The sequence below is a fragment of the Cloeon dipterum genome, chromosome 3, assembly GCF_949628265.1.
Source record: "Cloeon dipterum chromosome 3, ieCloDipt1.1, whole genome shotgun sequence".
Taxonomy (NCBI): Eukaryota; Metazoa; Arthropoda; class Insecta; order Ephemeroptera; family Baetidae; genus Cloeon; species Cloeon dipterum.
In genome coordinates, this window is record NC_088788.1 from 16,610,894 (window position 1) to 16,632,973 (window position 22,080).

The window sequence follows — 22,080 nt, forward strand, 5'->3', positions numbered from 1 at the left end:
TCACTTAAACCCAGGCGAAACTACTCGCATTGCATGTCACCCTGTTTGACGGGGTTGAAATTATTCGTTTTTTAAACTTTAAATGTAATTATTTCGAAAAGAGGAAAATGTATCACAATATTTTTATGTGCTATTGTTCCTAATAAATGAGGAACATTTTGGCTATTTGAAAATTCGAAGTGTTTATTCCTATTGATATCCAGAATTATTTTTAAAATTAGACAATATTTTTGTGACATTGAACTTGGGGGTAAGTTGTTGGTCATAGTATAATATTTTAGACAAAAATTATTTGATTTTATTCTATCCTAGCAAAAGGTTTAACTCGCCAAAAAAATCACCCTTTTCAAAAATCGCAAACTCTGAACTCCTGTGAAGTGGGCACTTTTTTAATTTTGATCTGAAGTTTTCAGGCGGGCTTTACGTTCTTGGGAAAAATCAACAAAAAAATCATCAAAATCTGAACACCCATAATGCACAAGTTAATATTAAAAAATTCCAAAAGTACTATAAAAATAAGGCAATGATCAATGATGGTAAAAATATAAGACACGCCGTTTTTCAAATGCAAATGGACAGTTTTATTGAATTTTATTTCATTATAAAAGTATAGAAATTTATTTTACAGGTCACATTCTTTGCTTTTTATGTCTGCTCCCACTTGCAATTTTTACTACACACATGCAGATTTTTGTCGATTAGTTTGCTGCAACACATTCAGATTAGTGCAAAAGAACAGTGTTTTTTTCTATTTGACGCCTGCATACATTTTTTAATTTCGATATACACTATAAATTCACCTTGGTATTTACAGGAGAAAATAATGTCTTTCGTTCGTTCGTCACCCAGAGACACCATTCACCCGAGATTTAATTGCAACTGGCTTAAGAGTTAATTATACATATGTATGTGGCAGTATTGTGTGCTTGTTTGTTCATTCACGTTCACCTTTACAAAGAGATCATTGAACACTGAAATGGAAATATATGTTTATATAGAATGTATATAATGTCGGACTGATGAAAATCCGCTCCGATTTTAGGCAGTTTTGCACTCGTTTTGGCACAAAGCATTCATCCAAGAAAAAAAATAAACTGAACACAAATAAAAAAACGCAGAGTTTCAGTCTATGTACAAAAAAATCAAAATCGCTGTCTATGTAGGTAGTGAAGAGGAATTAAATTTTAACTGATTCACACTGCTAGCAAACTGTTTCAACATGTAAGGCCGTAACATTTAATCAACGAGTAAGGTTATTTATTAATTATTATTGGCCATCAAATCAAATATCACAGAAAGAGTCACCTTCCACTATTACTAGCTACGCAAATTTATATATGGTGAAACCAAATCCAGGTACCTCTAGCAAGTCAAAAATAATCAGCAAACGCAGTTAATTAGTTAGTTCGTATTTGTAGGGGACTGGAATTGACAGTTGTACTCTTTAAGCAAATACCCTTTTCTGACGCTTGAGTCTGCGCCACCTTCCGCTAAACAATATAATCATAAACTTATTAAGGCTCATTCCAAGCCTCAACCCAATATCCTTTCGATGTGGAAAATAAACATAAGACAATAATATGATTCAGGATACAATTTTTTAGGCGTTGGAGCCACATTTTAAATAATACAAAAATTTGAATTAAATAATCGTCTCAAGGCAGAATTGACAACAGTTTATTACATATTGGATTTACTGCACTAAATTAGCCAGTTGGGCAAGTTTCTTAGTGTTTGTAGATGTCGACTGATGACTTCACCGTTAATTTACAATTTTTGGTATTTTGCACTGCGATTTTTAACTTTTAATTTCAATAAGTTTGTAACTAACAATGAAACAAAGTGTGTAGCAACAATTTGGGTTTTCCCAACAGTAAAATGGTAAAATTGACTGATTGGAATGATTCGGAATTTGATATGGCAAATAATCTGGTTTTTGTCAATATCAATAGAGAACAAATTTTTACAGGTTTCTACAGTGATCGACTGGACTGATTTTGGTTTCCAGCTCATCAATAAATTATATTAACACCATAAATGCGCTGTAAAATTGTAAATCAACAGTGGCACTATCTATTAACAGCTCCGAACTTTCCAATGATTTCTGTCAATAATCTTTCTTCAAACATATAAAAAAAATAAGAAACCTCTAGGTTCCGATTGAGCGTTGATTGTAGGAAGAGGACAAACTGCGGACACAATCCCTGAGACCGAGATGGCATTTGTGTGTTTGTGTTTTAGTGTGTTGTTTCGTCCGACAGGGGAAAATATAAAGAAGAGGAGGAATGAGTGACTACTGCTTGGAAGATGAGCGCGGAAGGGGCGTGATGGAGGTAGATCCGTCCCTGGGCAGGCCAGGGAAGCTTTGAACCTGGTTGAAGCAGGCGAGCAGGCCGGGCAGGTGGTGCGCCTGCATTAGGCTCTTGTACAGCTCGTTTTGGCCCTGGCCCGGCAGACCGAAGCTGCCCTGGCTCAGCATCTGCGACAGCGCCGCATTGTAGTAGAAATCGGGGTTGAACGGCAGCATTGGGTTGAACGGCGTTGCGGCCATTTGGCCCTGTCCGCCGCCCCCGCACGCTTCGCCCTTGCTTGGCCGGCCAGGGTGGCCCCGACTGCCGTTCACCTTGCCTGTCGGCGGGGCGGCCACCGAACCTGACGCAGTTGCCGCAGGAACCAATGTGATTTCCAGGCTTGAGCCGCTTTTTTCAGTCTTTTTCGCCTGCTGGACGTTAAATAGGGATTAATTTATATATTCCTAGTCCAAACTGAAATAAATAACTATTTTAGAATTAAAACTGTAAATTTCTGAGAGCTTATTTCCAGTAATTGGTAATAATTAGGGTTGCGAATTCTAGATGTATTCCTTTTTTTAAATGAAGTAATATTCAGATTATTTTTGACAAAATATTAATAAAGAAGAGGAATTTGTTCAGAGCTAAACCTAAAATGTTGATATTAGTAACGTTTATGGACAAAATTTCAAAAATGTCAAAGGGAATATTAGTGAAGGAAACGCCTTTTTTTTAAAAAAAATAATTTTACGCTATTGAATAAAAAAATTAATCCAATAAAATCAATCGGTGGGTCATTTCAGACATTCCGAAAAAAACTTGAATTTTCTCATAAGTGTTTGTCCTAGGGCTTTGTGATTTTTAGTTGTTAAACGCAGAAAAAAATACTTAACGTATTTTGAAATGTGATCTAATTTACGATTTTTTAATGTTTAAATTCCCATCAGGATCTTTGATGCTCCATAACTTTGCCAACTACATCAAATTGGGTAGTTCCAGAATAAGAATGCAATTAAATTCACCTTTGAGGGCGCGTGGTGTCCATTCTGCGGGAGGATGGAGACGTTGGGGTAGTGTTGGTTACGGTGCGCGGCGACGGGCTGCTTGGCCACCGGCTTGATGGTGAGGTCAAGCACGCCGCCATCTGGCCGGTCGTCGTTGCGGTCGAAGACCTTGGGGTTGTCGTAGACGCGTCCTGTCATGCTGAACATGCTGACGTTGGGCACCAAGCGCTGCATCGGTGGCTTGTACGACAGCGCCGAGGACGCCCGCTCGGACAGCATGTGCGACACGTCCGGCGTCACCGTGATCGACACCTCGCTCGACAGTTTCTGTGGCTGCAGCAGCACCGCCTCAGGCATGATGGGCGGTGGCGCGGCCGCCACGGGCCGGATGTCCAGTCCGCCCTTGGCCAGAATCTCCAGCTTGCGCCTCTTCATGGCTGGCGATTCTTCGCCGCACGACTTGCGACGGCCCGGACTCAGTGGCGGACACATCGAGCCCGCCTTCGCGTCGCTCGCCAGCTTCTGCATCAGGTTATTATACTCCTGAAACAAAAATTTTCTTTTTTAGTTTTATCCTACGTTTTATCTATTAAAGGACACAGATGAAGAAAGTTTCAACTGAAGGTGAATATATTTTGTTTATATTTGTTCTAGGCTCTTCAGTTGACACACCACAAAATTAAATATTTTTTTGCATTTTTTAATAAATGTTTCCAAGTAACAAGAATGAAGCTACATTATTTGTTTGTTAGCAAGAAAAATAAAAGAAATTATTAAATTAATGATTTTCCGGCCTTAAATCCAAAATTAAAAATGATCTTTGATTTATTCAAGTCAACCTTTTAATATTATAATTATATGTAGGGGCACCGTGATTGGCTCGGCGCTCAACATTCATTTTCAACAATCAACACATTGTTAGATTTTAAATAAAAGGCGAGAGAAGATTCGGCGACAATCATTCACCAACCATAGGCTGACAAGATCTGAAGAAGACGAACCAGAAGACGAACCAGGGCCGAGTCAGCGACACGCAGCCATCCTACTCCGCCAATAAACTCCTTTTTTATATGGAAGGTCATACTCTCATTTAGACCCCCATATAATTCTGGTGACCACCGACTGAAGACACGAACACGGCCCAATAAAGGAAATTCGTCGTGCAAGATTTTGAATAATTCGCCGACTGAAAATTCTTCCCAACAATGGCTCAGAACAACGCTCAGGGTGATGGTGCAGTTCATCGAATTGTATGCCAGCTACCTTCATTCTGGAAGGATAACCCTGACTACTGGTTCCGCAACGCCGAGAGCAACTTTCACATCGCGAACATCACGGCGCCGACAACGAGGTACCACTACGTGGTGAGAAGCCTCGACCAGGCGGCTGTGCGCGAGCTCACCGACATCCTCGACGACGATGCTCTGCGTACCAACTATGAGGAGTTTAAAAAGAAGGTAATTGCTCGGTTTTCATTGACTGACGAGAAGAAGCTGCGCGAGCTGCTCTCTACTGCTGAGTTGGGTGATCGTACCCCCTCACAGCTCCTGCGCCATCTTCGTTCCCTCGCCGGCGCCAATGTTCCGGACAAAATGATGCGCACCCTCTGGGCGGACAAACTGCCCGCCGCAGTGCAGACTTGCCTCGCACCTCATCCTACCATGGCTCTGGAGGAACTGACTGTGATTGCCGATAGCGTGTTTGATGTTGTGAAGATGCAACGCTCCAGTCAGGTATGCGCCGCCACCTCCTCTCCCTCCGACCCCATTGCTGAACTGTCTCGTAGACTTGAAGTTCTGGAGACTAACCAGCGGTCTTCTCGGCCGCAAGGTCAGTATCGGGGAAACTGGAGGAATCGTTATGACCGCTCTCGTTCTCGCAACAATCGGGAATCTGATGACTATTGCTACTATCATCGCAGATTCAAAGAGCAAGCCTACAAATGCGAAAAACCATGCTCTTACACTCCTAAAGCTGCCTCCCCTAACTCGACCAACAAGTCAAACTCCAACGGCAGGGTTTAGTGGCCGACAGCTCCTGCCAAGAGGTCACAGGCCGACTCTTTATAACTGATAAAAACTCAAAAGTACAATTTTTGATCGATACAGGCGCTGACCTTTGCGTTTTTCCTCGATCATTAGTTGCTGGCCGTCGCACTCAAACTGATTACAAGCTTTTTGCTGCGAACGGCACTCAAATAAATACTTTTGGCCTTATTTCCATGACTCTGAATTTTGGACTGAGGCGTGATTTCTCCTGGAACTTTGTAATTGCTGATGTCACAAAACCAATTATTGGTATAGACTTCCTTGCCCACTACAATCTGCTGGTGGATGTTCGACGGCGAAGCCTCATCGACGGGACAACCAACCTCTCCATCTGCGGCAGGGCTGATTCAAGTCCTACGCAGACCAGTGTGAAAGCACTACAAAGCAATATTTCCTCCTACCAAGCAATTTTGCAGGAGTTTCCAGATTTGTTTCGACCTTCTGGCGTGCAAAGAGAGGTGAAGCACAAGACTCAGCATTACATTAGACTGACTGAGGGACCGCCAATTCGTGCGAAGCCGCGCCGTCTCGACCCTCAACGACTGAAAGCGGCTAAAGCAGAGTTCGAGGCTCTGGTAGCGAGTGGTGTTATCCGACGCTCCGACAGCTCTTATGCCTCGGCTCTCCACCTTGTCCCTAAAAAAGACAATTCTTGGCGCCCCTGTGGCGACTACAGAGCGATTAATGCTCGAACTGTCCCAGATATGTATCCTTTGCGCCACATCCAAGATTTTGCTTATAACTTGTCGGGCTGCAAAATTTTCTCCAAGCTCGATTTAGTTAAAGCATACAATCAGATCCCTGTTAACCCAGATGACGTGCCTAAAACTGCAATTTGCACTCCATTCGGTTTATTTGAATTTATTTTCATGCCGTTTGGACTTCGCAATGCTGCTCAAACATGTCAACGCCTGCTCGACGAGATCACCCAAGGTCTCGAATTTTGTTTTCCCTACCTGGACGACATCCTGATCGCCTCGAAGGACGAAGAAGAGCATAAGGCACATCTCCGCACGCTTTTCAAGAGACTCAGCGATCACGGAATCCTACTGAACATCGCCAAATGCGAGCTAGGAGTCGCTGAAATTGACTTTTTGGGATACAAAATCACTGCAGAAGGAACCAAACCGCGCAATGAACGCGTAGATGCCATTTCCAAGTTCCCCAAACCCGAGACTTGCGGTCAATTGAGAAGTTTTCTCGGCATGCTAAATTTTTATCATCGGTTCCTGAAGACTGCTGCGCAAGATCAAGCTCCGCTCCACGCAATGCTCGCTGGCAAGACGAAGAAACACAAAAATGAGCCCCTGAAATGGTCTGCTGAAACAGAAGCAGCTTTTCAGCAGTGCAAAGACACTTTGGCCCAGTGCACGCTCCTCGCTCATCCCTTTGACGACAAACCTCTTGCAGTTGTCACTGATGCTTCTGATTTTGCGATGGGCGCAGCGCTTCAACAGCTGGTTGATGGTGAGTGGCAACCCTTAGCATTCTATTCCAAAAAGCTCACCCCTTGCCAAAAGAAATATTCGCCTTATGACCGCGAGCTACTTGCGATTTACGAGTCATTGAAATATTTTCGTCACATGATAGAAGCGCGAAGTTTTGTCATTTTCACCGATCATGAACCAATAACACACGCCTTCAAACTCAACAGAGACAATTGCTCCCCTCGTCAATATCGACATCTTGATTTTATCTCCCAATTTACGACCGACATTCGACATATCAACGGACTCCTTAACGTTGTCGCTGATACACTGTCACGAGTAGAGATAGAAGCGGTAGAACAGCATCCACTGGACTTCCCTGCGCTGGCGAAATCACAAGAAGAAGATGAGGAGCTGAAGGCGCTACTCAAGAAAGGCTCCAGCCTCAGGTTGGAGAAAGTTACCATTCCAGGCACGGACTGCGAAATATATTGTGACGTGTCTCAACAAAATCCACGACCATTTCTCACAAAAGCATTCAGGCAAAAAGCCTTTGTAAAGCTACACAATCTAAGCCATCCAGGGATAAAAGCCACAAAGCAATTATTTTCATCACGATTTGTCTGGCCGAGAATGCAGAAAGATGTGGGCGATTGGACCCGCACTTGCCACTCATGCCAGCGGTCGAAAATAACGCGCCATGTCTCGGCGCCACACTCCAGTTTCAACCTGCCAACGCAGCGTTTTGCTGTCCTGCACGTCGACCTCGTCATTTTGCCTCAAAGCAAAGGTTACCGCTACATGCTGACCATTGTCGACCGATTCAGCCGTTGGATGGAGTGCATTCCCCTGGAGAACATGACAGCGGAAACCGTGGTGCGGACCATTTACAACGAGTGGATTCCCCGTTACGGCTGCCCACAAACCATCGTCACCGATCAAGGTCGCCAGTTTGAATCCGAAATTTTCAAAATTTTCGCTTCCAGCTTTGGCATTCACCTGACTAGAACAACAGCATATCATCCCCAGTGCAATGGACTGGTTGAGCGACTTCACCGCACCCTTAAGACAGCACTCATGTGCCATGATGCCGATTCTTGGACCGAGGTGCTACCAATGGTGCTGCTCGGACTGCGCACGCAGTTCAAAGAAGTTCTTCAAGCTTCCGCAGCAGAGGTGCTATATGGTGAGCCACTTCGCATCCCTGGTGAATTTTTCGCTCCGACACAAGATTTGCCGCTCAGTGCACCAGATTTTGCACGTGAGCACCAGAAACGCATGGCGAAACTTCGCCCTGCACCAGTAAAAGCACACGGAGAGCAAAAAGTTTTCGTTTATCAAGATTTGGCTACTTGCCCTTTTGTTTATTTGAGGACTGATTTCGTCCGAAAGCCACTTCAAACGCCCTATACTGGACCACACAGAGTACTCGAACGCAGTGAGAAGACATTTGTTATCGAGTTTGGCGCAAAGAAGACACGAGTTTCTATTGATAGGCTTAAACCAGCGTTTATACCAGTTGAACAAGACGAGCCAGCCGCTGAGAGGACCAAGAAGCCTGAAGAGCCTATTCCTGCTGGTCAAGAACAACCACGGGTGGAGCATCGCTATTTCACGAGGTCAAAGAAGAAATGTACCTTTTCGCTCCAACCCTGACTTCCAGTCATAGCAAGGGGCGTATGTAGGGGCACCGTGATTGGCTCGGCGCTCAACATTCATTTTCAACAATCAACACATTGTTAGATTTTAAATAAAAGGCGAGAGAAGATTCGGCGACAATCATTCACCAACCATAGGCTGACAAGATCTGAAGAAGACGAACCAGAAGACGAACCAGGGCCGAGTCAGCGACACGCAGCCATCCTACTCCGCCAATAAACTCCTTTTTTATATGGAAGGTCATACTCTCATTTAGACCCCCATATATATAACATTTAATCAACTTCTGATTTAAAAATTCGATTTTTAAGCATCCACCAACGTTTTCAGAGTTCTATGCCACTGCATCAAAATTTATCATATTAAATAAATTTACCACAACTGAAACAGAGCATCATAATAGTGTCTGAGCGATGTGATGATAATAAAAACTAAACTGAAATTCATATTCAAATGATGTATGGTTGTTAAGATTCAAGTCACCATTCTGTAAAGAAATATTTATAGGCTGGGACTTGAAAGTTAACTTATCAGCGTAATTATCAATTTATCAAAGTCAAGAGATAAAAAGTCCACGCACAATTTTATCTGAGCATAAATTAAGCAAAAGTCAGTGTGGTTTTATTTATTATTTTTTTAGTTGGTCATATCAACAAAGTAGCATAAATCTCCAATAAATTCTAAATGTAAGTCAAAGTGGCATTCCCAGCAATTTTGTAAAATTATTATATTAAATTGGGCTATTTTGAAATAGGTTACATTTAAAAAGTAGGTTTAAAAATTTTGATTTAGTTGATTCCCAATACAAAAATTTTAAGGTATCAAGCATATTTAACTAATATGCATAATAAGAAGAATACCATACTGATGCAAAAATTTGATGAGTTTAAATTTAAAAAAAAATAATAAAAGCAATCTAATTAAAAATCTGGAATCTCATTTAGAACCTTAAAACGGAAAATTAACCAATGAACCAAGTTTTGTTCATGATTTCATATGATTTTGTATGCACCAAAATGGCCATTATCCTCATGCTGCTGCAAAGAAAAACAAGAAAAGCATTTTCTTTCGAATTTTACACAAACAACCAGATGCGCGTGTCAAATTCAGTTCTTTGAAATTAACAGGCGGTCTGTGTTTGAATTTATACTTTAAAAATACAAAAGGCGAAAACGGTTAGCACTATTGTATGGATATATGACCGCCGTCCTAAAGAAATATCCTTCTTTAAGGTTGCACATTGGGAACTTGTTGATCGACATTTTCTCAGTCTTTCACATTTCCAAGATAAATGATTTTCTTCTGGCTGACCAAGTTGTGTTATTTTTATACATCTGGTCGTGACGGATGTTCATTAATCATTGCTCAAGTATTGAGTCTGGTTTCTCATTGGTTTCTTCTAATTACCTTAATCACCTATCCATTCTATTATTTATTACAAAAATTATTTTATACTTGCAAAAATAACTTTGGGATATTACAAGCTGAACAATTTCAACTTTATATTAAAGGTCACAGATGAAAGTTTTCACTCATAACAACTGTCAAAAATCAAACCACTGCAGGAGGCAGCTAAGAGAGAAATTTGATCCCAAAAGTCAAGACATACCTTGGGCTTCCTGCCTCTCTTCTTAGGCGTTACGCTGTCCTTGATGAGTTTGTTCTCATACTCGAGCAGGAGTCTTTCGTAGTGCTTGCGGGTGCAGGTGGCCGCACTTGTGTTTGACTGGCTGCCACCAAGTTCGTCATAGACTCGCTTCCACATGCGCTTTGAGGTCACGTTCTTGTAGCCGCCCAGTTCTCTCACTTTCATGTAGAAGGCGTACAAATCCACTGCAAATGGTTCGATTTTATTAATTTCATGTGATATGCATTAGTAGTTGTTTTGTCTTACGCTGCTTGAAACCCAGGCTGGGCACTTTGTCGATGGGCTGCTTCACTTGGACCATGTGCGCGTAGAGGCCCTGCAGGAAATCGGCCTCTTGTTTGGACGGTGACTTCCGCACTGGACCTCTCTTTCTGATGCTTGGAGCGCCAGGTCTGTTGTTTGTTGGCTGCTTCAACCCCAGTCGCTTTACCTGAGACAATTTTATTTTAATATCACTCTAATTTAATCTGAAAGAATCTCTAAATATCAAAATTTCCTATTAGCGATATATTTTTAAAATATTTAAAAATCATGCTATACAAATAACCTCAAATTTAAGGACTAAATAAATCATATACAAAAAAATTAAATTAAAAGATTGTCTAGTCAGTTACAGGGTTCGCAAACTGGTTCTTTAGGTTATTACCACGGGCCACTATGGCTGGTATTTTCTGGGAAAGAAAATTACCGAAATCATGCAAGTCAGGGGCAAACAAAGTTTTTCAAAAATACCAAAATATTAAATATTTTAATTTCTCTTTAACAATTATAAAATTGGTTTTTATTTTTTTATTTTTTTTTCTAAAACAACTCTAGAAGAGGGTGGTTATTTCCGAAAAAGAAGTCAAGCCCCGACTTTAAACATGCATTAACGGCTTCAGAAATACAATTACTTTTCCAATTGATTCTACCGAATACGACGAGCCTTCACTCTCATTGGACTCTGATCCTGGCGATGCGTTTCGTCTCTTCTTCTTTCTCGGCCTTCCGGCGAATTTGGGTGCTGCAAAACCAAAATCAAGATTCATTCCCGCTTTTTAAATTAAATCCATGAATTGAGCGCACCTAAGTGGTTGCAGAGGAGTTCGTGTGTCTCGAGTTCGGGGTAGTCGAAGTTGTCCCTGCAGAAGAGAACGACGGTGTCCGCTTGGGCGTCGGGCAGTCCTCCGAGGGCGGCGGTAAGCGCTGCGTGTCGCGGCGCCTCCTTCTCCTCGCCCTCGATGCGCTTCACCACGCTGCGGTAGCGGCAGTAGCGGGGAAAGCTCATCACCACCACGTTCTGTGTGCGGAAATCGCTCGGCTCTTTCTTTATCTCTGCAAAATTAATGCGGATGGTTGTTTGTGTCTCGAGTTGAATAATTTAAAAGACATATTTCGGCCTCACAGAAGCGTTATAAATCATGGCAAAACATTCAATTTATAAATTTTCTTACAACCAATTAAATATATTTGTATCTTGGCTTTTATCTAAAAAAAAAATCAATTTGTGGCTGTTGTTGGGACCAGTCTTGGCTTTTAAAGAAATATGCAGAGTTTATTTTTTTGTATTTTTGTCGATAAAAGTATTGGATGATTTTTTTATTTGTATATAGGCGCGGGAATAGGAACAAAATAAATACGATTTTCAACAACACGGATGAAGTTCGTTTCAATTAATCACAGTTGTTGAATAATTTAGAGTTTTTACCTGGATCGGCATTTTCCTTTTTTATTTTGGGGCCGCGCGGCCGGTGTCCCCAACGCCAATCGACGCTGCCGCCGATTATCCACGAGATCAGGTCGTCCGCTTTGAGCACAACTTTTTCTGTGATAGCCATCACTTCATCCTGGAAACAAAAGGAAGTTGACGATTTTAAAATTTTGCCAGAGGCTGCTGTTTAATTTCTTTATAGCCAGTTTAACTTTTCAATGCATGAATAAAGACAATCGTAAAGCAATTGAACAAATAAAATTAAATTTGCTCCAAAAGCTTTTTGATGAAAATTACATCTGACGCATTTTCAAAATTGTGATTAAATTTACGAAACATTTTTCCGGGAAAATCACGACTGTCTTTATACGGGTATGAAATAAGTTTTAAAATGTAGTTTACCCATTTACTGTTCTTTTCCCCGATTTTCTATTCAATATTTTGCATTTTTTCAGTTTGCACCGTTTGCAAATCATTATTTATGATTGATTTCAGCTTCTGAACAGAGCTAATAGGAGGTCTAATTTTAATGGTTTCACTTTTCACTCGCAATTTCCGATTTTTTTCGGCGATACAAAATACTTGAATCATTATTTTATAGACAATAAATTTGAATGGTCAAACTCAGCGTCAAAACAATCTCCTCCTAATTGCAACGCAAACCAAATTGTAAAACTAGACTGTAAAAGTCCAATTACCGTTTCATATTCACGAATTTTTCTTTGGAAGCTATAAACGGCTCCAACATTTTGATATTTTTCTTTTTCTAGAACACACAAAATTCAAAACGCTGCTTTAAAAATACCCTAACTATATTTAATTTTTTTATCTGAAATGCAGCAACATAACACTATTTTCCAAGTATTTAAGGTGTTTTATCAATTTTAACAAGCGATTTAAGACTGTTTCTGGCGGAATCATACAGTTTTGGGCACCAAGTATGGTTTAAGACGATTTTAAATGAAGATCAAAACTTGAAACGTTCAGATCGTGTACATCTGGTGTCTTAAACTGAAAAAAAGAAAATATACTCGGCCGTCTTAAATTCACCAGTATAATTTATAAACATAAATTACTCATCTCATAAAAATTTCGGGAGTTAAATGATTTGAATTAAAGAATTAAGAAATCAAATTTAAAAGCAAGCCAATATTTTACAGTCCAATAGCTCAATTCAAACAAAGATTGCAAAATTTTTAATGCAAGAAAGATAACAGCGATTTATGGCATTATTAATATCGCTAGGCTCATTGACATTCTCGCTGCGATCAAATCTAGATTGTAGTGTAGCCTGGCGGATTTTATTGGAAGCCGTTCTCATTCTCTCTTTCTCTCGCTTCTCCATTTTTTTCACGCAATATTCACCGCTATTGTTTCCCTGGGAGAAAAAGGTCGAAAATGTGCCGCCGAAATCAGAACCGAGTTATCTCGTTAAAGTCATTCTACTTCCAAGAGACAAATAATATTAATCGGCCGAAAGCGTTTTTAAACGATTTTGATGTTGGAAGAAATTAATAGACGGAGAGTGACAGGAAGTGGGAGCTCGGCGCGGCGAGCCAAGCTGAAAATAATGCGCGAGAAGAGGGGCAAAATAAATATTAAAAGAAGTAAGAGGGAATGTAAATGATATTACTTGCAGCGGGGGAAAGGCGGCCAACGTGCGTTAACCATTACTTTTTTCTGCAGAAATGAAACGAGCAAGGAATGAAATCAACAAACGAATCTAATTATCTGCTGACGAGAAAAACAAGAGCTAAAAATAAAGAAAGATATAAAATTCCCAGGCCCTCAAAATAAAATTGTGTTGTAATTTTTAAAAAATTTTATATGGTCCATGAATTAAAATTTTGTTCAGATTCGATGTTTATTTTGCTTTTCCGAATGCTGGCAGAGTGCCAAATTCTCGAATAAAAGGGTTTGTTTTGACCTATTTTTTCCTGCTTAAATCGGCTATCGACAAATTTACGATTAAGTGAGATAATTCAAGCGAGCCGTGATAATTATTAGTGTTGCTGAGCGCCACGGTGGAAGCAGGAAGGTTTAATTTTGGAAGACGCGCTGACGTCTGTTTTGCACTTGTGTGAGTTTCTCTGACTCGCATCCAAACCACCGTGCACAAAATTTGTTGCTTCATCGACCGCCGGCTCAATTGTTCGTTGCGTCATTTCTTTCCTCTCCTTAAATGAAATATTTAATTGTCTCTTTCCAAATTCTTTTGCAATAAATTTTCGACTTTCACATTGAGTTTTTTCTAATAATATTTTTTCAAGGGCGAAACATATTACGGGAAAAGGGGAGCAGGTTAGTTGTGCGCAAAATTTTAATCAGAGCGGACCGAAGAGCACGTGATTTGAGTCGGACGACAAAATCGATTTCCCATTCTCGCGAAACAACTTTTTATCCTCACACACAGAGAAATGCTCTTGCAGCAGAAAGTGTCGCGCGAGGTCGGCGAAAATAAATCACTTGAGCAGCAAATTTCACGGTGCACTCATCGTTAAAAATCTATTTTTAAATTTAATTAAAAATTATTATTGAAGCTGAATTTTGCACGGTTGCGGTAAAGTTTCGTGCTAATCAAGGGCGAATTTCGGATTTGCTTGTGAGCACGAGTTGGTCCTTTGGCTCGAGTTGTCTTTGAAGTCGAGAGCGCGCCATTACGGAGCCCCGACCGACAACAGCGGCTGAATTCAACCTGCCAAACTGCGGCACAATCTCGCTCCCCCTCCATTTTTTGCCTTTCCAAAGAGTAGACTAGCAGGAAAATTTTCAATTATTTCTAAAATTTCCGAGAAACACCAGCCACCCTAATTAATTATAATTAATTACAAAGATTGGTTCGTTTTAATTTTTTTATTTATAGCAACAAATAATAAATATTTTAAATTTTACTTTTATAACTATTTCAAAACAGCTCAAAATAAAAATTCCAATCGAAATGTACGTTTTCCTTAAATTTGAGCCGATAAATGCCGAGAAAAGTATTTTTAAGTGGTATTTTTCTTTAAATCGTATTATTTTATTTTCATCGTATTTCCGCTAATTAGTCGACGGTTGAAATTGGCCTCTTTTGCTGACACGTGCATTTGTGATAATCGCGGCGAGCGAAGAAAATGTTTACAATTCAACATTCCTGATGTACCTGTCTGTTTAACTTCCTTGGTGCACCGAAAGCCGAAAGGATTCCAGACCGTGCAGCGCCCTGTTTTCTCTGTGTAATTGACAAAAAAGAATTCCGCCACTTTGGCACACGAAAACAATATTTTCCACAGCTGCATGTCTTACGGTATACAAGCACGGCTGAATTTAGAAACATAAATATTTTTCCATTGAGGCTAAAAATAGTAATCATAAATAATCGTAGCAGAAAAAAGATTTGATTTTTTACTAAAGTCCAATCCATAAGTAATAACAAATTATTTTAGCGTGTCAGTTTATATTTGAGAAAAAAAGGTTTATTTCTCTTTAATAATTCTAAAAATTCTCATTAATCATCGCAAATAATGCGTAATCTTGTTTTGCAAATAAACAAAATAGAATTCAAACGTTGAGAGGCGATAAAAACGAGTTTTTATATTGATTCGACTGAGGAAAGCATACGTTTCCTTTCTGAGAGAACATTATAGCAATAATTTTATCATTTATATTTATTTTTTCAGATTTCGAGCTCGAGTTTTCTAATCTGAAGTTTCCTTTACAGCGCCACTGCAGAGCAGTGCGACAACAGAAATAAACCAGGAAAACCAGTTCTTGTGAAAAAGGATAAAAATCCGATGAGAAATTTTTACGCGAGTCGATCTGCTCTGCGACAAGTTTTAAACGTTTCCAATCCACCGTTTAATTTGATTGCTTTACGTCGATTAAAAACTAATTCAATTAAAAAAAAATATTTCTTACAATATAATAAAAATAAATTAAAAATGGCGTCTGTCAAAGTCCTAAATAGACAAAACTGGAATAATTGACCCTGCGGCTGGATAAAAAAAAATAAATAAATAAAAGGAGAAGTGCAGTCAGCGAGGCGTGACACAAGGTTTCTGCACATAATATTAAATTTCGTCCGAGCAGATTGCGATTTTTCACTCGTGGAGGCGATATTTAAAACGAGACAATCCGGAGATTTTTTGCTCCTTCGGAGGGAAAATTCGAGGGAGAGCTGCTGGAGGAGCAATTTAGCGTTTAGCAGCTGAATGGAAGAGAAATACGGGCGGGGACCCTCGATACACACACACCCGGCCGTGCACATAGAGGCTGTGTGTTCAGTTCAGCTCGCTTCCCCTTCTTCCATTTTATCCTCGAAACCCCAGCGAGAGAGAGAGAGAGAGAGAGAGCACGCCGAAAGCACACTCGGCACCGCCGGACAAATTTATTCGGTGCCAATTAAGCTAACGCCTGCATTTTCGTGTGCATCACATCCCAATCAAACTGATTTCTCTTGCTTGTTTGCTTTTAATCAGTTGGTTCGTTTGATATTTTTTTTATTTTTATATATAAATTTTAATAATTACTTGTTGAATGACGTAATTTAATTTGAAGGCAATGTTAAAATAAATATTATTTAATTTTTTACAATTTAGAGGATTGAATTTCCTCTTAAAAGCGAACAAATATAATTAAAATCGATAAAACGTGTTTCTCCAACGATCAGAAATCCGTATGGGTGGTGGTTGAAATTTAAAATATTTTAAGAATGGGTATAATTAATTTATAAGACGTTGCAAATTTATTTAGCGAATAGAACAATGAAATTCGGGGCGTGAGGCAGGAAGGAGCGGGCAAGACGAGGTAACCTCTCTTCTAATACCGCCTTGCTCTTCCTGATGTGTCCTATGCAAGTGCAAGCTCAAACCCCAATAATGCCTTTTCAAGCGTCTGGACAAATCGCCGGAACGCAGCAATAATAATACCCGGGTCGCTCTTGTCGCCTTGAGCAATTGTTTGAAAAGACATTTTTTCACTATTTTTTTTTTTTTTAAATACAATGAATGTACAGCGTCTCTCCGTTAACAATACAAGCGTCAAGAGACAAAATGTTCGGCCTGGATTTAAGTATAAGTATTTTCACAATTTAATTTGTAAAAAATACTTAATAAAAATATTCTACAAACACTTCAAATAAAATTAATAGAAAATTTCAATTTCAAATTTATTGAATTTCAGATCATTTTCGGTGAATTGGACAAATTTGAGCAAGCAGTGAGAGAGTGACAGAGCAGAGCGGGCGGCGAGCATTGGCACGACTTTAAAATCAATACTCGAGTGGCAGCGTGCATTCCTATTTTAGTTTATTAAATTGGGAAAACGTCAGCAGGGCAAACTGAAATTCGAAATCTCAGCTGAGCTGCACTGCACAACGTGCGCTCACACACGATTTTTCTTTTTCCCCCCAGAGAGCGAAAGAGAGAACACAAAAAAGCTGACTCTTCTCTCTCTCTCTCTCTCTCTCTCTCTCTCTCTCTCTCTCTCTCTCTCTCTCTCTCTCTCTCTCTCTCTCTCTCTCTCTCTCTCTCTCTATGCTCTCTTCCCTCGCGCTCAAGCAGCAGGTATAGTCGAATCAGTAAAGCAAAAACGGACCTTTTTCAACTATTACATTGTCTGACTGACCTTCGCTCCCTCTAGAAATGCGTATAATATTCAAGCCAACGCGGCTTAATTCTCCTGCCATTTAAAATATTTTTCTGGCCTGTTAGCGCGAAAGAAAAATTAAATACGAGTTGATTACGAATTGTAGGTAAATATTTTAAGTTTACATTGTGTCAAAGTTTCGTCAGAGATTAGATTAAATATTATATATCATTCCGGTTCTCTACAAACTTTCATACTTTTACCAAAATGGTAGGAATAATTTAGATTTATTTCAGGAGGGGGAAGGAATCCTCGTTTCATTTTGCGCACGAGCATTGATTAAATTTCAAGCGATTTCCTTTCACGGAAAACACGCCAGTGACGTCACCTGATGCGTTCTTTTATTCCTTTTATTCCTTGGCTGCACGATTAAATTACCAAAATCCAATTTTTTAATTAAAATGAATTAAAAACAAAATTAATTATTAAATAGCTCTGCACAAGTTTTTTTAAACATTTGAATTTCGTAATTAAATTTTTATTTAATAACAATTAGAGGAGGAAGTGGAAATAACAAATGCTACGAGCGTCATCCGCCGTGGAGGGAAAAATCGATAAATTGGAGCTGGCGAAAAGCAAATAAAATAATAAGCCAGAGAGAAGGAAAAAGGCAAAGTTGGCCAATCGAATTGGAAGCATGCACCGTGCATGGAGCAGCGAGAGATGATAATTTCAATTTACGCGTTCTTTCCGATTCTCCAGCGGAACACCTTTGCAACGAGCTAGCGCACGTCGTCCAAGCAGGGGGAAAGCAGCGCTCGCTTGCTCGTTCCCCCGCCTCTGCCTCCGCATCCCCCGCCCGCATTACCCCCGAAATAAATAGATCCATCCCTTCGGCTCTTCCAGCGCAACTTCCAAATAATGCTAACGAAAATTCACAGTCACGGAAGATCTGATTCATTGCATTCCGAGAAGTTCAAAAACAATTTTTTCTAATGATTTAGATTTTGAAAAAAAAAATTATTCACTTAAAAAAACTTTTTAAATTTCAACCTGCTATTTTAAGAAAAAACCGGAAATATTAATAATATGATTAATTATTAATTAAATATTTAGATGAATTAAAAACTTTTCCCAAGATTGCAAAGCCAGGGAATTCGACAGAATTTGAAAAAATTTGCAGGCATAGTAATAATTATTATCATTCATTTATAGTAATATTATATTTAAATTTCGTATTATTTTACATCTTAAGAATTAAGTTTCTGGTTTGTTTCTATTTTATACATTACTTTGAGGCGAAAATTCGCATTCAAGCTTAATGATGGAAACATTTTTAGTGCAATTCTAATTTAAGTTAATAAAAATATATTTTTTATTTCGAATTCAAAACAATTTTTTCAATCCTTATAAAGTAAAATAAATTGTTGTTTGCTAGAATGATGTATCATTCAGAACGATCTGATTTGCGTTTTATTTCTTTCTTTTTTTGACGCGAGCAAAGAAAAGGAAGAAAGAACGGTTGTGCGAGAATGGGGAGAGTGACGAGTCGCAGAGAGAAACGGTGGCCTTGACTCGCGGCTGAATATTTTCTGCACAAATACACATTACAATGACCAAGTCTCGCTGAACCTGCAAATAATGTTCGATTCGTCCTCAGCGAGTGTAATAAAATCGATTTTAATTCAAACTGAATAATTATTATTTTTACGAGTAAATTAAAGTGAAATTTCGTGCTGCAAGGGAAAAGTCGTTAGTAGAAGAGAGAACGTTTGCGGGGCGGAGGAAGAGGGCTCTTTAATTTGAGTTCGGTGCCGCAAACGAAATGGAAGGAGCGCGAGAGAGGGCTCAGCCGTCGTCTACATGCACATATTATTGATTATTATCTCAATTACTGCGCGATTTGCTTCGTCCCGCACAATCCGGCTAAATTCAAACGGACTATTAATAAAAAAACACTCTAGGTAATAATTATCTTAACAGTCTTTTGCTAATTTTTAAGCAACATTTCAGGGAACAACAGTTTTTTTCTAATGCCCTTGAAAATAAATAAGGCACTTAGGACCGTTTTCAGTGGGCGAATTTATTTATTTTTTATAAATTAATTTTAATTTGTAAAACAATGGAGAATTAAATCTTGTTATCAGTCAAAAACGATGCTTAATGAATGGGAAAATTAGTGCTTTCAAAGTTATCAAATGAGATAGCGAGAGTCACGTTTTTCTTTATGGCGCAATCGTTTTATCGAAACACGGTATTAATTTTGAGAATTTCTTCCTCTCTCGTTTAATTTCTTCAGCGAAACCACGACTGGGAAAGCGACACGTCTCACTACTTGGCTTGTGTGTTTGTGAAAGAGTACGAGCAGTTTGACGCGCGCGATAACAAATTAAAATCAATACTCTCCGCACCTGTTTACTTTAATTTCGTTCCAAGCCGCGAAATCAAACACCGAAATGTATTACACAATGGCCTAGGCCCTGGGGAGAGAAAAAATACAGGGCGTTCACTTCCTGTTATTCACGACGTTTGGCATGATAATTTTTATCGGTACAGTGCCGAAAATTAAATTAACAGTTTGATAACATTTGCTGCATTTTTTTTTAATTTCAAAGGAAATTTGTAGGAAAGAAGGGGGGGCAATTCTATAATTAAATTTGCTGCAATTCGAAAATTTTAAATACAATTTGTGGGAAGGAAATTTTAATTTAATATTCTGCAAATTTAAAAAATTAATTCCGAGACAGTTAGGAATTAATTTAAACGCGCAGAATTTGAAACGAATAAGGTAATGGCGGTGAGAATGAGTGTGTTCAAAGCGAAACTGGTTTTGTATTGAGCAAAAAAGCAGCCAAAGCAAGAGAGAGAGAAAGAAAGAAAAATGTTTCTCCGATTGCACCCCTGCCAACGAGTGTGTAAAATAAGCAGAAGAGAAGAAAGAGGTTCACCCCCTCCACTGCAACAACCCCTCCGTCGTCCAGCCTGTACTGCCGTTGAACTCGAAACGCCGGAAAACCCGTCCAAATTTATTAAAAAGAAAAATGACTGCCTGCCTCCCACGTGTGACGCCTCATTTCGAAATTTATTTATTATTAATTTGCTATTTGAAATTGTTTCGATTTTGTTCACGGCTAACGCTGCCTGACGCCAAGGTTAACCTGTTTTTCTTCGCGAAGCGCATAATAATCCGACAGAGTGAGACAGAGAAATGCTATACCTATATATTTAATTCTCATTTGCGGCTACAAAGAGAAAGAAAGAAATGGAAAAAATTTGTTTATAATTCTCACGTTGGAGGAAATTATTTTTAGACGGAGGGGAGTTTGTTTGTTTGTTTGTTAATCAAAAATAATTATTGTGTTAATGTTATCCAAGATATTGTTTTATTCCAATACGGAAAATATTATTCAACAATACAACAAATTCGAGGAAAATAGAAAACGCGCTGAAATGCCAATTTTGAAAAACTCATAAGAGACAAATTAAATTGTTACGCAATTAAATATTTTTCAAATGGAAAACTTGCGTAATATATGGAACGCATGGGGAAACCGGGGATTGAAATTTTTCAACAAAAAAAATATTATGGTTTTAATAAATTAATTTTTTATCGTAAAAAAATTAGCGTTTTTGCGTAAAGCGCATGCTTTCTAAACGCGCGTTGACACGAGTGTCGGGGAATGATTATATATATTTCGGAGCCGCCATTTGAGAGGGAATTTCACTTGCTTTGTGCACAAGGTCGCGCTCTGCTGCCGTTTCGGCCCGAAACTCGCGCAAATAATAAAAAGGCAAACGCGTCGGGGAGAGAAAGAAATTGGTCGTTTCAACGTGATAGATAAGATAATAATAAATAGCATCATGTGTGCACAATGAGCGCGGTTTAAATATTATTTGCCGTGAACCGAGAGGGAACGAGGGAAGAGGAAAAAATTCAATCTCTAGCTCTGTGCAATTTATGCAAAGTTAGCGGCGGCAATTCGCACGAAAGGGGTGGTGGGGGTGCGCCGGAGCCAATCCGGCGCGGGCGTGTGACGTCACAATTAAAATCTCCGAAATCGGTTCCGTCGATGATTGTCACATAAATACGTTAAATTAAAAATTAATTAATCCGCATCGAGTTTTCCATAATTCTTTAAATTTAAACGTGACTCACCTCTCCGTGCTCGTCGTTTCTGCCCTCGGGGGTATTTTCGGGCAGGAAATAGAGCCTTAGGCTGGAGAGAATTTGATCACTATTTTTGTCTTGCCACAACAACTGCAGCTCGCCGATGCTCACAAGGTCTGAATCGTTCCATATTTTGACGAAGAAAAATTCACTAATCGATATTGTCCTCTTCTGGCCGCACTTGTCCACGAATTGAAATGCCTTGAAGAAGGTATACGCGCCGTGACGGTGGCACGGTTCACCGACCAACTGCAACAATTATTTTAAAAATTTATTAAATTAATTTTAAATTATTTTGTATGCATTTCATACATAAATGCATGCGGTCGAATATTTTGAACATTAAAAATGCACAACAGACATGAAATTTAGACGCCAACAAATTTTTTCCGCATTGCTACTATGTTCACGAATGCATTCGCCAAAATTCTCACCTGAACAGCGGCGTTGTCCATTTTTAAACGCGATTTGAATTAGAGCAGTCCGAAACACACGTTTGAATCGCACATCGGTTCACTTTGTAATACACCAATTATGACGTCACGTGGTGTAGATCGTATATACCCGCTAGAGGGGGACA

At 39.4% G+C, this 22,080-nt stretch overlaps 1 protein-coding gene across 3 annotated transcripts; it reads right to left on the minus strand.

The window, feature by feature from the left end:
• Positions 1-557: 557 nt before the first annotated feature.
• Positions 558-22,067, minus strand: LOC135939085 (AT-rich interactive domain-containing protein 5B-like). 3 transcript variants are annotated; one of them, XM_065483266.1, is made up of 9 exons: positions 21,935-22,067; positions 21,489-21,749; positions 11,765-11,903; positions 11,143-11,391; positions 10,989-11,080; positions 10,324-10,507; positions 10,039-10,262; positions 3,314-3,838; positions 558-2,722 (listed from the first exon to the last, which is right to left on the minus strand). In XM_065483266.1, exons 1-9 carry the CDS (start codon positions 21,953-21,955, stop codon positions 2,294-2,296), a joined length of 2,124 nt encoding a protein of 707 aa, XP_065339338.1. In that variant the 5' UTR covers positions 21,956-22,067; the 3' UTR covers positions 558-2,293. The 3 variants fall into 3 exon arrangements, with proteins under 3 accessions (XP_065339338.1, XP_065339337.1, XP_065339336.1); XM_065483265.1 differs by having other exon boundaries at positions 558-2,719; positions 10,971-11,080; XM_065483264.1 differs by having other exon boundaries at positions 10,971-11,080.
• Between the last annotated feature and the right edge of the window lie 13 nt (positions 22,068-22,080).